The sequence below is a fragment of the Castor canadensis genome, chromosome 7, assembly GCF_047511655.1.
Source record: "Castor canadensis chromosome 7, mCasCan1.hap1v2, whole genome shotgun sequence".
Lineage (NCBI taxonomy): Eukaryota > Metazoa > Chordata > Mammalia > Rodentia > Castoridae > Castor > Castor canadensis.
This window is the reverse complement of record NC_133392.1, coordinates 29,005,577-29,023,150: the sequence shown is the minus strand read 5'-3', so window position 1 is coordinate 29,023,150 and position 17,574 is coordinate 29,005,577. Positions and strand designations below refer to the sequence as shown.

At 45.0% G+C, this 17,574-nt stretch overlaps 1 protein-coding gene and 1 pseudogene across 1 annotated transcript; one reads left to right on the top strand and one right to left on the bottom strand.

The window, feature by feature from the left end:
• Positions 1 to 1,027: 1,027 nt before the first annotated feature.
• Positions 1,028 to 15,901, bottom strand: LOC109698144 (acyl-CoA desaturase 1). Its single transcript, XM_020182153.2, has 6 exons — positions 15,519 to 15,901; positions 14,764 to 15,040; positions 11,034 to 11,164; positions 9,325 to 9,530; positions 7,658 to 7,890; positions 1,028 to 5,175 (listed from the first exon to the last, which is right to left on the bottom strand). Exons 1-6 carry the CDS (start codon positions 15,540 to 15,542, stop codon positions 4,976 to 4,978), a joined length of 1,071 nt encoding a protein of 356 aa, XP_020037742.1. The 5' UTR covers positions 15,543 to 15,901; the 3' UTR covers positions 1,028 to 4,975.
• LOC141425107 (U2 spliceosomal RNA) lies at positions 10,445 to 10,544 on the top strand (annotated as a pseudogene).
• Positions 15,902 to 17,574: the final 1,673 nt, after the last annotated feature.

The following is a 17,574-nucleotide window of genomic DNA, read 5'->3' as shown; positions in this document are numbered from 1 at the left end:
TTCAGCCATTCTGTCAGCCCGAGGACACATTGTTTAAATTGGATGCCAGTTTATGGGAAACAAAGCAAAGATGCAGAGATGTGAAAGGGACTGTCCAGTTCTAGAACAACTGAAAAAGTATTTTGGCATGAGCATTTTAAACAAAATGAAAAGAGATGGGGCTCAAGGTACAAACACAAATATTGAGGAAGAAAATGTTACCATCAACTTAAGTTATTAAGGTCTGATAAAGCCTCAGTGTACAATAACCTTTGATTTGGGGATGCTCACGATTAGTCTAAGTCCTACTTTACAATGACTCTGAGAGTCATGCTACTTGTCCAAGGTGAGAGGGACCTTAAGTCAGAAAGTGAAATGAACTGAGAGCTGTTTAATAGAAGCCTAGGTATTGGTCAAGGAGTCTTCTGCTGTTAAAATTCTGTCCATCTTATCCACAGGAGGATTTATTCAAAGTAGTAAAAGCTAAAAGTAAAAAAGAAAATGAAACAATAACCCCAAAGCCCACATTTTTCACCCTGTTACCATGAAGTCCTCTACCCCAGGAACTTACAGATTCTCCCAGGGACTGTGATCCTTTCTTCCTGCTGTTGTGCATCAGCATTCTCTGGAAGCCATTTTATCCCTGGAAGCAGGACATTCCATGGACAGGAATAAGCTGCGCTGCCCAAGCGGGGCCTTGAGGTAAGGTATTGCTTTCTCAAACTGTGTTCCTACTGCTGCTGTCAGTCTCCCAGGAATTCTAAATTGTGTCCATGTGACAACATGCTACATAGGAGACCTGGCACTTCCCCAGACTGAGGTATCAGCTGGTGCTGTATTTGATTTAATGCCAGCCAAATCCTGCTTTCTTACTGCCCAGACCTTAACCTACAGTTACCTTTAGGAAGGGCAAGGTAGGTTACTGGGGTATGACTCAACCCTTGAAACTTCTACTTTTTTTGCTCTTAAAGGTACAGGACATGGATGTGGCAGACCATAGAGATAAGATTCCAAGAAACAGCCAACAAAACTACCAGACATAGCACAATCAGATTCATTTCATTTTTATTAGGAGCTCAAAATCAGTACAACTAGCTTCAGAGTTGATATTAATAGAAATTATTCCAAAATTATTCTTAGGTCACAAATAACTGTCTCACATAAAAAAGAAAAAAATCTTACCCAGGTAAGGAAAAAGGTATCCAGCATGGTTTCATGGCAATGAATATGCATTCTCAAATTTTGCCTGACTAGTTATATACCACCTCTCCAAAAGATGCAGTCAATGTCTTCAGAGGACAATGTAGACTAATGATTGCACCCAGGACATGTGGACATGTTAAGTTCATGGTGGAACACTAAGTTTGTAGACATGAGACGTTCTCTAGTGAAGACACTAAAATGCCTAATAAAAAGCTGTAGTTACACCTCAAAACTGCCCTTTGAGGTAGGTCAGTATTATTACCCTATTTAACAGAAGGAAAAGTGAGGCACATTATAGTTAAGTAACTTGCCCAGTGCAATAGTTTGTGTGTCCCCAAAGTTCATGTGTTGGAAACTTAATCCTCAATGCAGCAGTTTGAGGTGGGACTGTTGAGAAGTGATTAGCTCAGGTTTTTGAATGGATGGGTGACCTTATCCCTGGGGTTTGTTATAAAAGTAAGGTCACATACCAATTCAGTCATGGGAGAGGACCTAGAGTTAGCAAAGAGCATAACATGGTCACTGCTTTGTTTATCTTTCACACTAACGCATTTGAGCTACACTGACAGCGAATACACTCAGAAACTAGCAAACCAAGGATAAAGCTTTTTTTTTGAGTGCCACTACCATTATCTCATGTAAAAAAGAAAAGATAATAATCAGATACATTCAAATTACTCCACCCTCCATCAAATTTGAACACTTAATAAAAACAGTCATAAGAAAACTTTCCAAAATGAAGCTCACGGGGAATCCTACACCTATGCTCCTGTTTGTATTAGTCACACATGCAGGTTCTCTGGGGTTAAGGAAGTTTAGAAAAGAGGTAAGGCACTCAAATAAGTTTTCAGCACGTCCACAGGCAAGGACTGTTAGAAATTCAACTGTGATAATATTAGTTTCTTATTAATATGGCACTTGAACTCTTGAATCTGGAAAATAGTGTTCTTTACTGAGCTGACATGCCCCTAACCTACACACCCATATATATATATATATATATATATATATACATACACTAGGTCCCTCAGCCTGAGATCTCCATCTATACTTGGGTAAGGATATAGGATGAGTCAGATCCATGGAATAAGATTAGAAGAGGAAGAAAACAGCTGATTTTATTATCCACATGTTATAAAGCAGGCATCTGATGACCTGTGGAAGTAGAATCACCTAAAGCTCCAAGAATCAGGACCATCTTGCTGACACAGGTCACCAGATGTAACCTACAATTACCTTCCATGAGATTCTTTCCTACATCAAAGCACAGCTCAAAGCCTCTTTCAATTAACACAGGAAGAAAGGCCTTGCTGTCTCCCACTATTGGGGCACAGCAATGTACACAGCATTAAGTTTGTACATGTCCAATTCTAATACAGACTTCTGCACTGAAAACTGAGCTACAGTGACAGGAGAGGTCTGTGGTCTCCCATGTTTTCTCCTAAATATTCCTGTACCGTTGTCTGCCCTAGGGTGTATGGTAAGGGATACTGGATAGTTTGTTGAATAAATATTCTACTAAGCAAAGTTCATGTTATCTCAGACCCCACTTTTCAGTCAAAGCTTTGTAAGACACCCAGGCTACAGGAATTGGGACCTTTTGTTGACATGAGGCATTGAGAACTTGCCTCTGCTTCCTAGTAAGGAATAAGTGACCTCTTCCTTCCATAAGCATTGCACTGTCAGCTGGGAGGACTGATCAGCCAGAGTGACCTTGGAAGAGCATGCAGGAGGCACTAAGCTTTCTGCTCTGACCCAGACAGAGGAGACTAACAACAAACCATCTTTGGTGAGTGACTGGTTCACTGGCACAATGTGAGCATTTGGCTTGGCTCTGACTCAAGAGCCAAAGAGCCTTTCTGAGCCATGGTTTATTTCTAGAGGATTTGGCAAATTTTTCTGAAGTCATCAGGGTGTCAGAGGCACACAGAGGTGGAGGTAGAGGATCTGAAACCCACAGAAAAATGGCAGTCAGTTCCACTTGCTGAAGAGACACAGCAGTTCACACCCATGAGCACTGTCTCTGCAGGAGGGAGCTATCTGGACACCAAGGCCTCCTTTCATGAATATACATTGCAGGCTGCCTATCCAGGGAAAGAAGATGTCAGAGTACAGAAAGAACTGGTAAGAGAAAAGGGAAAAGATGGGTTAGAGCCAGGAATGAAATCAGGATGTTTTCCACTCCACAGGCAGTACAATATGTAGTAGATTGGATGGTTACAGAACAAGGGATGAAAGGATACAACAGTGAGGAGAAGCCCAATTTTTACTCAATCCAAGGACAAATTTGGAGTAATGAATGGAGCTAACATTGAACTTGTTTCCTTAAGACACCTAATAACTTAGTATCTTCTGAATCTCCTGACAATTTGTTTTCAGAGCCCTTCATTTGGAAATTTACCTCTTAAGAGATGCCACAGACTCTGCCCCTCAACCTCTCCATCTCCTACCCAGCAGTAAGAGGAATAGGCAACCCAGATAACTCCTTTCCTTCAAGTCTCATTAGCATGTTTCTCTAAAGGAAATACTCTAAGTGAAATATTTTCATGTTCCAAGCAAAAGATTTTATGTCTACATATTTTTGTTTGTCTTAACTCTACTGCTAAAATCCTTCCATTTTCTGGATGTTTGGAAATGCCACAGAAATCCTTTGCTATGAGGGGAGTGAATAAAATCCTGAGGATGGCAGAACAAAAGATGAAAGAAGTTGATGAGCACCTCAAGGAATACTCAAAACCCCATGGGCTGCTGCTATATTCACCAATTCTAGGAACATCTAACCTGAAGAATTCTTATCTATGAGGTAAATCTCCTTGTTATTAACAAAAATAAAATCCTTCCCCAGCACAGGCCCCCCCTTTTACTACTAACTAAATACTTTCCCTTTGCCCTCAGTCACTGATTTTCTTTTGTGATCTAGTCTCACCAAACTCTATGGCTTAGAGTCAGGAAAGAAAGTAAGCATGCTGTATGGAGGGACTTGCGTCTTGATTAGGTAGGCAGCTAGGTCTAATCACTGACAGCTTCCTCTTCCCTCTTTTCACATCTCTACCCCATCCTTACTTATGTACCATTCTCTGTATGCTAACTTGTTGTCCTGATGATCTATGTGTTTCACAAACTGTGTGTGAAATAAAGGTATTTTCTTATTCCACCTACCAAAGCTTGGGCTAAAGATAATTAGCAAAGAACTTTCAGGAAGGTTTTCTTGTTTTTCTAGTTTGAGCCACCTACCTTGAGCTGAGAACAGATCAAAGAAAGATTTATCTGGGACAAAATCCAATATTTCAGACACCAGAAAGGTTGTCTGGGCTTTGGAAGATAGATACAGACCAGTGATTTTACTGGCTATTTGCCTGGGAGACAATGAGAAAGAAGAGACAGGAAGGAAGGTGGTAGGAACAAACCAAAATACAGTGGAAATAGAAGAGAGGAGTAAAAATAAGTATATCACTTTTTAGCATCATAATAGCAAACTTATTGGCTTTTAACACTTTTTTTTTAGAATATTCAAATTTATTATTTATTTTTAAAAATTGACACATAAAATTGTATGCATTTATTGTGCACATGTCTGGAAGTATATATGTTGTAAAATGGTTAAATCTAGCTAATTAAAATATGTATTATCTCAAAAAGTTATCAAAACTTTCTTGTTTTAAAAGAATACTGTACCGTAATGGGTTATGGTCATCATCTTTAGCATCCGGGTATTGTTATTCAGTAGTTAATCAATAGAACATTAAACCTTTGCCCAGCTGACTTTTGGAATAGGAACCCGGACAACCCAGACTCAGCCACTCTTGTAGCTTCCATCTCCAGTTCTTTTAATCCTGGCCAAGATGGCAGCCTTGGACACTTTCTTCCGGTCATAAGCCAGACCAATGGCAGCCATGCAGTCGATGAAGAATGTGGTGAAGTTGAGGCTCCAGCGGTACTCACTGGCAGAGTAGTCATAGGGGAAGGAGTGGTGGTAGTTGTGGAATCCCTCGCCTGGAACAACAGCAAGGAGAGCAGTTAGGGAGCTGGATGGATTGCTGCTTCATCTGTGCACACCTCTTACCTGGTAGGTTCCTCAAGCCACAGAGAAACCTGTTGCTATTGAATGAATGGATGAACCCAGTGTCTTCTACTCTGAAGCAAATAGAAGCCCTCAGAGACATCTTTTTATTTTTTTTCCTTTTTGAGACAGGGTTTTGCTATATGGTCCAGGCTAGCCTCAAACTCCTGATTGTCTCCTGAGTGTGAGAATTACATTTGGCCACTAGGCCCAAATCCTTGGAGGCATCTTAAGCAATTTGTTGAGAGGTCCTGGTCACTGATGGCTGTCTAAGAGCCTTTGTTGGAAAAAGTTTCTTAGAGGATAAGAGAATTGGAGAGAAGCTGATTTTGCTGGGGAAAAAAATTTATGCTGGTAAAATGCCAGAGCTTCAGTAAACACTGGTCAAAAGCCCCACAGGCTGTGTGTGTATGGGCATGTATTGGTGGGCATGAGGAGAGGGTCCTGGAACAACTGTGGCTATGCTTCTTACACAGGTGAGGAAGCAGCACCCCTTTTCCCATTGCACTGGTGCTACATGTAAGGCTGGGAGACTCCAAAAGAATGAGCAGCAGCAGCCAAAATTCAAGAGGAAAAGAGATACAAACAGGTACCAGAGTTCTCTCAGACACTGCCGGTTTACAGTGGGCTGCTGACTTGTATTCTCAGAACTTTGACACTGGGGTGGGGAGGTGCTGATAAAACAGAACCATTTTGAAAATACTTAGCTATTCCCTTTGACGTCTGAGATTCTGAAGACTCCTAGGATGATCTTTTTAATAGACAAGAGGAAAATGAAGATATTTTGGATTCAGGATAATTCCTGCAATAGGTCAAGTATTGAGACTCTTCTTTCTGAATCAACTCCAACACTTAACAGTACTTATCCATATCAGGTTAGGGTAAAGAAAAGTTAGTAAGAAAGGTTGCTGGACCCTTGAAGATAAACATACTCCTAGATAGAGTAGGAATGGCATGAATAACAGGCCAGGAAGGAAGTGCTGCCAAGTGTATGCCTCCATGCAGGGCTTCTCTGTATGCGGGTTTGCATGATGTGAACTGAGTGGGGGGGTTGGGTAAGGCCAAGTGTACTGACAGAAGATTGCTAACATCCACACGGGTTTCCACAGCTAGGCTCTGAGTGACACTCATAAGGCCACAGGTATCAGATTTAAGATGGAATCAGACACACACATTGACAAGGTAACAAGGGAGAGGAAGTCGATGAATGTTAACTAGGGCCGCAAGAGACAGCGAGGAAAGGCTCCAGAGGAAGGTCAGCTTTGTCACAAGAAGAGCTGTGACTATAATTCAAGAATAAAAAGATTAGAATGAGGTGCGAGCAGGTTTAGAGAAATGAGTAATAGCTAGGACATCTCCAGTCACTTTGAATTGGGGATCACAAGGAGGCTAGAGGTGGAAAAGCTTAGTATAGTTCCACTTACAATGCAGGACATTCACATCTCAGTCTAGAACATTCCATTTCAGCTGCAGGCATGGCTGGAGTGGTAGAATGCTTGCCTAGCAAGAACAAAGCCCTGAGTTCAAATCTTAGTACTGCCAGACTATTCCATTTCTATGAAAATCTCAGATTTGTACAGCACAGGTGTTTTGTTTCAAAGATAGATCAAAGTGAGGACATGCAAAATTGCAGAAGGTGCTTGAGAGGGGGAGGAGACATATGGAAGTCAAAAAGGGATATAGAGAAAAAGAAAAAAAAAACCTTTTAATACAGTAAATGTAATTGGGATGAGACTATACAGAAAAATTAATGAAAAAAAAAAATGAATGTTATAAAGGATGAGCAGTGTGGGTGCCTATACCCACAGTGTGGGTTCATCATTAGATGAACAATAGTTCTGATCACTGATAATAGGCCACTGGATCTGTACAGGGAAAACCTGAGGCCTTAGTCAAAGTCTTTGTTCTCTTGAAAGGACAGATCAAAGTAGAGACAGATGACAGACCCCTTTTTTCTTTGATCTGGCAATTGGGAACTGGAAGTATAAAGGGAAATTCAGGATTGTCAACATCAGAACATGGAACAAGAACTTCTGATGAAACACTAGGCATATATGCCATCCAGTTGACCCTATTGTTCTATTTATGCATATCCTGCCCCAAGTAAGACTACAGACTTTTTCTAGTCTAGGAAAAAGGAAAACTAAAAGGGGCTCATTTATAGATAATATTTGAAAATTGCTTTACGAATTTTAAAAGTGAAAAGTAGAATTATTTTTCACCCTTTCTGTCTTACACAAGAGTTGCTGACTGACCCTTAAGTGGTTTCCAACATATTTCTGCCTAGGTTTATAGTGGAAAAACTGAACTACACAATGCTCATAAAACTAGCTCATTCCAGATCCTTTGGATCCTAGCCAAATAACTTAATCTGCAGACCACTAGATGTGGTCATGTTGTGCACTGCTGACTTACCTACAGCTCCCAATGAAACCAGGATGTTCTCTCGAGACTCAATGTTCTTGTCATAAGGGCGATATCCATACAGATGGGCAGCACTGTTCACCAGCCAAGTGGCATTGAGCACTACAGCATATCGCAGGAAAGTGGCAACAAACAAACTGTGTGGAAAGGTTTCACCCCAACAATACCAGGGCACCAGCGTGGGCAGGATGAAGCACATCAACAGGAGAGCAGACTTGTAGTACCTACACAAGAGACCACACACTGAGTCTGTGGAGAGAGGACTCTCACACTTACCTGGTTATCCATTCTCACTGCTGGACTGTGTGCATACAGGGTGGCAAAAGCAATCAGGAGGAAATGCAGTAGTAAATCTTTTGAGCAGTACTGCTATTAATTCACTCTTTAGATGAGGCAGTATTAAAAGACTTTCCTAGGATCACCCTACTGGAAACCAGTGGAGCAAGGACTGGGACAGCTGTTTCCTGACTAGAAATCCAAGGGTCTTTTTGACAAGTGCATGAATCCACGTTGGTCAGTGTCAAATCACAACCTCATCAGCATGTCCTGCTACCTGTGCTGTTGTCTGTCTACCTTTGGGCTCCTTTCTCTTGCCCTCTAGGACTTTGGCTCAGAGTGTGGTTAAGTGTCAAGCCTCCATTCCTGCTACCATCCCCTAGTTCTTCTCTGCTTTTCCCTCAGGAGGCACACTGAGTGTCTTTGACAACCTTTAGGTTTTTGTCCCTGAAGGCCCTGTCTTCTCTTCATTCCAATGTTGACAGGCAATTGACATTCCAAAGGAATGATTGCTTACATCATCAATAGTCATGTTTTCAGCTTTTATGACACTGACATTCCCTGCATCCACCTTCCCATTCCTGCCACTACTTCTCTAGTTTGAGTACTCCCTACTGTCTGTCTTATCCCTGCATCTCACATCTCTGGTTCAATGATATTTTCACCTGTGTTGAGAGTAGCCTCTCCAAAGCACCCCTGACTGGGCCACATGGCACTGGAGAAAGCTTTGTGGGTCCCTGTTGCAGACTGGATTAATCCTAAGTCTGTGTTTAGGACTCTACAGGAACCATATCAGTCTGTCTTTACAGTCTTTTTTCTTATCACACCCTTTACTTCAAGGAGAAGAACTATGTTTCTAGAACATGCTTGAGGCCTTATCTTACTGTTCCTTCTGTTTGCACTGTCCCTGCCTACCCATACTTGTGACAGGCTCTATTCCTGGGTGGGTACGAATGCCACTTTGTAAATAAAGTCTTCTCTTGTGTTTCCACGGAGCCATCTCACTCCTCTTTGTACCTTTCAGGGTATGAAAAATATTGTTCTGCCTTTCTTCCTGGTTATTTTGGTACTTGCCTTATCCCTCCAACCCCCACCTACAGGCTAAAAATTCCTTGAAGCTAAGGATTCTGCTATATTCATTTTTCTGTCCATGACTATCTTAGGTCAGTGAACATTTGCTGCATTGATTCGTTTTACTAAGATAATTTACACAGGTACAGCCTGTGGGATGTTAATAATTGGGGCTTTCAATCATTTTGAATTTACAAACCCAGTAAATCACTCAGCTATAATTTTATAAGTTCTAAGAGAAAAGGTGGGGGGGGGTCTCCAAATCCCACATTCCCAGGGCCACATCCCAGCTCCATTCACCCTTCACTCACCTCCTCTGGAACATCACCAGTTTCTCAGCTTTTAGGTCAGACATGTCCAGCAAACCACCTTTCTTTTTGACAGCTGGGTGTTTGCGTACCAGCAGCCAACCCACGTGAGAAAAGAAAAAGCCACGACGGGAATTGTGAGGATCAGCGTGTGTTTCTGAGAACTTGTGGTGGGCACGGTGGTCTCTGGCCCACTCATACACATCGTTCTGGAGGGAAAGAGAAGAGGAACTCAGGCCTGAGGAGATTCCCTTTAGGGAGGATTCCAATGCTTAGGGATGTCTGCAAGGGCCAGGGCTCTCAGCCCAACCTTACAGATTTTAGGACCCTGGCTTCACAGAAAGCATGGATACCTGCCCTGTTCTGAGCTCTTCTCCCTGGAGCTTATGTGGAAAAGCAACTTCTACTCCCAGAGCACAGGACTAGCACTGCTACTTTCTAAAGGTTGTATGGTGGAGAGAAGGGAGTAAAACACAGTGCTCAAACTGTTTCATTAGCAAAGAACATTGGCAGTTCTTCATCAAAGAATGTGGGACAGTGTCCTCATGGAGCATGTAATCCCTGAACAGACAGTATGAAGAAGCAAATCACCTTGGGTCCTAGGGTGCTGGTCTGTGGAAAAAGGATAAAGATACGGGAAGCTCTATCCTGATGCCTTCACCCAATACCAAGGCCAGCATGTAACTCATGACCAACAGCACATTTCCAAAAGACCTCTACATTTGTCTGGGACTCTATCCGTTCAAAACCGCACCAATATGTTTTCTTCCTTCCCTTTGCCCCACAAGGCCCTGAGGAGCCTCAAGGAACAAGTTGCTAGGGCAGAGATGATTCCATAAAGATTCTAAATACCTCAGATACTTCCAGGAAATGGGACTATTTTGGTTTCCTGGTTTTTTTTGGGAGGGCAAGTTAATCCTGTTCTATTGCTATAGCCTAATATCTGTGAGAGTACCCTTCCCTAATTCTGTTCATTCATTATGCTGTAAACCAGCCTCAGTGGTTGATGTAGCCAGCATGGGCTCCCCTAGATAGGACAAGTTTGTCTATCCAACTTTTCAGTGATTCAGTATCCTCATCTATAAAAAGGTAATAATAATACCTACTTCTAAAGATGGTATGAATCGCTTCTCAGCCTTTTGGCTAAGATCAAGTGTAGAATCTGTTCTTATCAGTTTAAAGATGGTATGAGGATTTAATGAGTTAACCTATGTCAATCACTTAGCAAAGTGCCTGTCACAAGTCACTGCCATAGATGTGTTTGCTCTTATTATCTGCAAAAGAGTTCCTAAGTCTGTGCCATATCGCCTTCAAACCTTTTGTGGTGAGGCCTAAGATAGTCACCGTAATGCATGAGATTATTGTCTACTTTCTAGGAAACCATAGTCAATGTCTGCCTTATGCACCATGGTCCCTTAGGCTGAAGGACCACACACCCACTCTGTGTGATAATAAAGGAACTTTGGGATTAAAAAATAACCCTACACCTGGAGAGCCTTTCCTATTTACCTCCTATTTCTCTTCCCAATGACCATGAGGCACCCTAGGTTGTATGGACCTCAGCACTGAGCCTGCACTTGAGGTGACCACAGGGACTGGAAATGGCCAGGGCTGTTCTGCAAGGACTCCTTTCCAGGCATTGAGCCTTTCCATTCCATCCCTGATCATTCAATAGATGGAGACACAAGGGCTGCACAGTGCCAGCTTCTTACCTGGAATGCCATGGTGTTGGCGATGATGAGGAATAGCCGCAGGGGCAGCCGCGCTTTGTAAGTCCGGTGGCTCCACAGGCGATGAGCCCCTGCTGTGATGCCCAGGGCGCTGACTACATAGTACATGTATGCTGCAGGACAAGACAGAGAGAGTTACAACAACAGGCCAGTTCCACTAGGAGAAGCATGTTCAGACACTCTCCTTGTGCCAGAGGCCACTTCTTTAGGCTTCGGGGAATGATCTGCTTTTCTGTGAAGCCTAGGCAGCCTTTGTGTGAGATTCATAGCTTTCACCACTTGAAAAATAGTTACCTCCCAGCCTCTTCACTTAAAAATGGAGATAAAAGCTAAGGACACCCAGGAATTAAGGAGGCAGAAAGGCAGGAGAGGGAATAGGCTCTCGCCACTGAGCCATTTGTCACTGTCAGACTACAGGAACATTATCCCAGGTCCTATCTCCTTTGATGGTCAACTGATCTTCTCTAAGGTGTTCTGGACTGAAAACCACCCTCCCCCATTCAGCCTAGGACCACAAGCAAGGGTGTTCTGAAAGCAGCAGTGTGAGCGGTCTGGGCACTGTCCAATTTAAGGAGCTTTAAGTTGTAGGGGACACTCAAGTGATTCATATGTGTGGCCATTTACCACCCAGTATAACAGAATTTTAACACTGTGGCAGGTAATGCAGCCATATCAGGCAGCCCTGCACACATCATATGTGCACAGTGGCCTAAACTTTACAAGGGTGTTAATACTCTCACATTCACTGCACACATCAAATGGTATAGGTGCTATTAATACTGCACATTATAGGTGAGGAAAATAGATCTTGAGAGACAGCAGACGTTTATCCAGGATCACACAACTAGTAAGAGTAGAGCCAGAGTCTGAAGCTAGGTTTTCTGTCAACAAAGAATTTATTTTCTAGCTCTATCACCCACTCTCCTGTGTCCCTCCTTCAGCCCAGTTACCATCAATAATAATTCTAGACAGTGCTGACAACTGAGCATCAGTACATTGTCTTGCTTTATCATTTTCTAGGTCTGCAGGCAGAGGAGGTGCTGATCTTATCTCCAAGAGGGAATCACTTCACTTCCTGATTGGCAGCTCTGGAAGTCAGGGGCTCAGGCCTTGGTAGAAACATTTAACAATGTTTCATTCCTAGGGATCACCTGGGAACAGTAGATCCTTAGTGGCCAGGAACAAATTGTCCTTGATTCTTCTACAGAAAAACCAGATACAAGTTTCCTAAACAGTCTCCTTGTTTCTCCTCTCCTACACTCTATCTTATTTTTCCTTCAGGATCCTCAGAAGAGCCATACAGCAAGCATCTGTCCCAAGATAAGTTGTGGCCACATTCACCTAGGACTGAGGCCCCAGGTGATTTTCTACCTCTGGCCATGTGGTAAGTGGTAAGTGGAATCTTCTTCCTACATACAGCATCTGACTACACCTGCACCTGGAGAAAGCAAAGTGGAGGCAGAGCCCTGCCCTCAAAGAAAGGGCTTTGAGCAATGCACAAGCCTTCAGATGAGAGTCATGGAAACATCCATGTTTACGTCATGCTGCACATTTGCTCTGAAACCACATTTGATCCTACTTTAACAGGGTACTTGGACAAGAACCCAGGCACTCTGGGACCTGTTCTGCCCTGACCTCTCAATTCAGAAGGCTCAGGTTACTTAGATCAAGGAAAGGACTGTTAGTGTCCACAATGATGGTTAAGCAACACCTCACAGCTTTGTCCTAAGCAGTGGGCTAGGGGTTTTTTGCTCTTTGCCCTCAGTCGTTTCAGAGGTCACTTCAACTTCACCCTAGGATTCTTCTAGACTTTCCAGAGACACTAGCTGAACCAGGAGGAAGGCCTAGGAGGAGACACAACTAACCTAAGGAACACAATCTTCCTAATCCTGACAAAGTAGTGTTGTCCCCACTTAGTACCTGGAAACACTCGGGTGCTGAGAAAGGGGATCACTTCAGTTGCATTTCCCTGAGGCACGTGGAAGACTTCCAAACCCAAAGCTTGAGGGACCAGATCTGACCACCTTTAAGACTTATAAGGTGCAGGGATAAACAGATTAACACCTGGCCAGCCCTTCTACATACAACCCTCTAAGATAGAGTTGCTTGAAAAAAAAGTATACCTGCCTGAGAATGCTCCAGAAAACCTCCTGTTATCTTCTGGAGAGGGACTTGTGTATCACAGTTCTTCAAAGAGCAGCAAGTGGCCCCTGTATTTGTAGAGCATACTGCTCCCCCATCCTGATTCAGGGGACAGAGGTGAAACTGCTTGCAAAGCACATGAGTGGACAGGAGGCAACACCCATGGATCCCTGAGGAGCTGAGCTAAGGCAAAGCAGGGACAAAGTGGCAACTGTCTCCCTCATTACAGCAATCTGAAGGCTGGGGTTGCTCAAGGATCCTTTCTGTGGCCTGGCTGCTCCTGCCAAAGAGCTTTGAGTAGAACTAGGGAAGACTGGCATTAGAAGGTTAGAAGGTGCTGGGTCCTTGTCAATTCATGGTATCAGGAGAGAAGCACAGGAGCAGGCAGGATGGGAATGGAACAGGAACCATTTTTGCAACCTTATTTCATTCTAAGAACATTTGTTGACTGACATTTGCTGCACCCTGGAGACCTACCTAGGATAGCAGGAGTAGCAGAGCCACCCATTCACCTGTGTGCTTGCTTGTACAGGAGCCTTCTTCATCTTCCTCTAGAACAAACTAGCTTGATCTCTGAGCGGTCAGGTCCAAAAGTTTTGTGGATAACCCCCTGCTGTTCTTCCATCTTCCCCTTTCAATAATCTTTCTGCCTGAGCCTTTTCTTTTCTTTTTGCGGTACTGGGGCTTGAACTCAGGGCTTAGACCTTAAGCCACTTCACCATCCCTTTTTTATGTGATGGCTTTTTTCAAGACAGGGTCTCGCAAATTATTTGCCCAGGCTGTGTACCGAGATCCTCCTGATCTCTGCCTCTTGAGTAGCTAGGATTGCAGGCGTGAGCCACTGGTGCCTGGCCACCTGAGCCTTTTATTTCTTTTTTTTTGCCTAGGTTCATTGTGCTACATAGTTCAGGCTGGCCTCTACCTCCCCATTGCTTGGGTTATAGGCACGCCTCTCCACACCTAGTCCCTTTATTCCTTTTGCTGTCCCCTGACTGGGCTCAACATGTAGCCTAAGGCTAGGTGCCAGTGGCTCATTCCTGTAATCCTAGCTACTCAGAAGGCAGAGATCAAGAGGATCGTAGTTCAAAGCCAGAAGGGCTGGTGAAGTGGCTCAAGGTGTAGGCCTTGAATTCAAACCCCAGTACAGCAAAACAAACAAACAAACAAACAAACCTAAGAAGCCTCTTCTCTGGCACCAAGTTCCCATGCCTCCCAGGTAGGTCCTTGATTCTTTTTGGCAGGCAGGGCTGGGTCAAGCAGCCAAGGAAGTGACTCAAACAGAAAAGTTCTTTCAGGGACAACCATGTCTCTGCCACAGGTTTACACCTAAAGCAACCTGCACACATTCCCAGGGCTCCTTACTTAACACCCATGGTAAAGGGGACCCCCCAGAACCACCTGTATCCCAATCTTACTTCACTCCATTTCTTGCCCAGTCAGCCTCCCAGAATCCTAACAGAAATGCTTGGGAAACTTGGAGGAGAGGGGCTGCTGCCCTGTGTGAGACCCCCTTTCAATAAAGAGCGGGGAAAAACCTGAGTACTGGTTGAGGACTGGTTGAGCTACTTACCCCAGATCCAGGTGTAGAACTTGCAGGTGGGAACCAGTGTGAGCCCATACAGGGCTCCCACGTGCAGCAGACCCATAAGGATGATGTTTCTCCAGACATACTCAAGCTTGGGCAGGGGGCCCTCCTCATCCTGGTAGCTGGGGTCATGGATGTCATCTTTCATTTCAGGGCGGATCTCTTCTCCCAAGTCAGGGAGAGTCTTTTCCAATTTTTGTCTTCCATTAAGTCCAGGAGGGGGCGCTGTGATGGTGGTGGTAGTGGTGTAGGAGCCGGAGATCTGCAAGGAGAGGGAGTGCAGGATCAAGGAGAGTCAACTCACAGGGCTGCAGAGACACTTCCCTCTGTACTGTTGTTGGGAGGAGGCTGCAGTAGACCCACACCCTACCACAGTGTACTTTGAGATGGTACAGGGAGAATTTCCCAGAAACTGCAGATAGATTGCGGTAAAACCTCAAAGAGAAGAGGCAGTAGAAGGGAGGGGTGAAACACTCGCACCCCTAGCAACACACAAAGGAAACCCCGCATGTGTATGTAAAGGTACCTGCACGACCGGATCTTTCTTTACTTTAAAGCTTAGGAAACAGAAGTTGGGGGAATCAACTGCCTAAATTACAGTCCACACCACCAACCGACGGCAGTAGAATTTGAGAAAGATGGCCAAGTTGTCTCTGAAGTTCGAAAGTCTCTCCCTCCACCAACCAGCAACCAATTCGCATCTGCTAATGCGCCGGGCGGGGGCCATTTCTGAAGCTCACCTCATGCAGCATGTGGGCCGGCATCGTGGCTCTCCGGCTGCTGGGATCACGTTCCCTGGGCTGAGACCGCGGAGCGGAATTTGCACCCCTGCGACCGAGGGCGGACTTCGGTTACGGAGTCCGCTTGTGCAGGGCGATCGGTGGAGCTGCGCTCGGAACCCTTCCCGGTGGCTCGCACGCTGGAAGGGTGTCTAGCCTGTGCGGGGATCTCCTTGGACTGGAATTTAAAGGGTAGAGCTGGCGATGGGTGACCGTGTCCTGTATTTCCTCAGGCCCCTTTTATCCACTGCCAGCAAGGGACAAAGTGCACAGGGCTGGCAGCCCCTCGTGGAGGTGAAGGCGGGAGAGGGGAGGGGACAGAAAGCCGAGAAGAGCTGCGACCACAGCCAAGGGGCTGGGATGCTGCAGACACCAACACCGCGCGGCTCCAGCCTTTGCCTCTTGGGAAATGCTAATGAGGCTCCTGTAAACTCTGTTTTCTCATTGGCCAAAGGGAATTTGGTGCCACCTTGTCCTGCCGTTGCCATTGGCTCGGAGCAATCTGCTGTTCCCTCTGCCGCCAGCTCTTCGCTTCCCCTCCCCTCTTTTTCTCCATCTCTGCCTCTCCTCCGTGGGTTGCTGAGCCTCAGCATGCACCCCGGCTTCGAGGGCGCTAGGGAGTTTTCTCTCTGGAAGAGGGAGAGGACTTGATCCGGCTGCGAAGATTGGGTACATGTGCAGTATTATACGTGGGCGCACGGCAAATGGTTGGACACTGATGAAATTGCACAAGAACAGTGGGGAAACCACCACGCACAACTCCATTCTGCCTTCCCATTACCCCAAACACAAGGAAGGAAAGACTTATCTTCCACCTCGGAGATGGGGAGAAGGATTGGTGCTGCAAGCTACACTCCCCAGAGAACTCCGGGGACTCTGGCCCCGAAATAATGGGTCTACCCCGCCCGCCAGTTCCTGAATACCTGAGACTGCTGGGAGTTCTGACTGCCTGAGCAGACACTAAGATAAGCGCGCCTGCATGCGCGCACCACCCTCACCTGGCACGCTCTGCAAAGCATGGCCTCAGCTAGGAGCCAGTGAGACGCATCCAGAACATGTGCGGGACGTTTGGGAGAGTCTTTGTTCTTAGGGTTGGAATTTTGGAGTGTTCTACATGGAAAAGGGCAGGAAGCACAGATAGGTGTTTGCATCCAGCAGCAGATGAAATACCTTGATTGGGGGTTAAGAACAGGTAATTAATTGATCCCTACAAGCCAATTCACAACAGTCATTTAGTTAAACTCTCACTTAGACACTGTGAGGTGGTTGCTCCATGGTTCCATTTTAAAGAGGAGGAAAGTGAGATATGGCGAGATCAAATAGCTTGATCATGGTCACACCAGCCAGAAATTGAGCACAGAAATATGAAGCTGGTGCCCAAACTCTCAATCCCTGCTGTGGGCCCCATTGCCTTAGTATCCTGAGATGTGCTGATCTCACAGATCTGTTCTTCATGGCCCCATCTTCTCTCACCCTACCAGATAGGCTAATACACTCATCCAGCCTGCTTTCATGCCCAGATTTCCCCATTTCTGCCTCTATCTGCTCTGGGAACAGGAGGCGATTAAGAGCTCTGGCTTCTCAGGAAAAGAGGAATATGGCATTGCTTGGGATGAGGACAGAGCTCTGCCCTCTGATCTCAGGGGCAGGTGGACTCCCTGGTCAGTGACCAGGCACCTCCATTCCAGGCCAGGCTCCTGGCCAGCACAAAGGTGCTGAATGAGACAAGGTCTTCCCAGAGATGGACAGCTCATGTAGTGATGGCTCAGAAATGTAAGGTGTGGAATAGGAGTCTACACAAGCTGCTTCTCTCTCAAGTTGCTTAATTCCTTTACCAACTATAGGTTTATTTTTGGTGTTGGTCCATTGGAGCTGTTGAAACAAAATACCACAGGACTTGGCAGGGGGGTGGTTAACAACAGAAATGTATGTATTTCTTTTCTTTTTTTTTTTTTTTTTGTGGTGGTACTGGGGTTTGAACTCAGGACCTCATGCTTGCTAGGCACTACAACTTGAG

Coding starts and splice junctions, on each gene's coding strand:
- LOC109698144 (XM_020182153.2), bottom strand. CDS start 15,542: ATGCCGGCCCACATGCTGCATGAG. Junction 7,891..9,324: donor CTGGTGATGTTCCAGAGGAG/GTGAGTGAAGGG, acceptor TCTCTTGTGTAG/GTACTACAAGTCTGCTCTCC. Junction 5,176..7,657: donor GGTTTCATTGGGAGCTGTAG/GTAAGTCAGCAG, acceptor CTGTTGTTCCAG/GCGAGGGATTCCACAACTAC.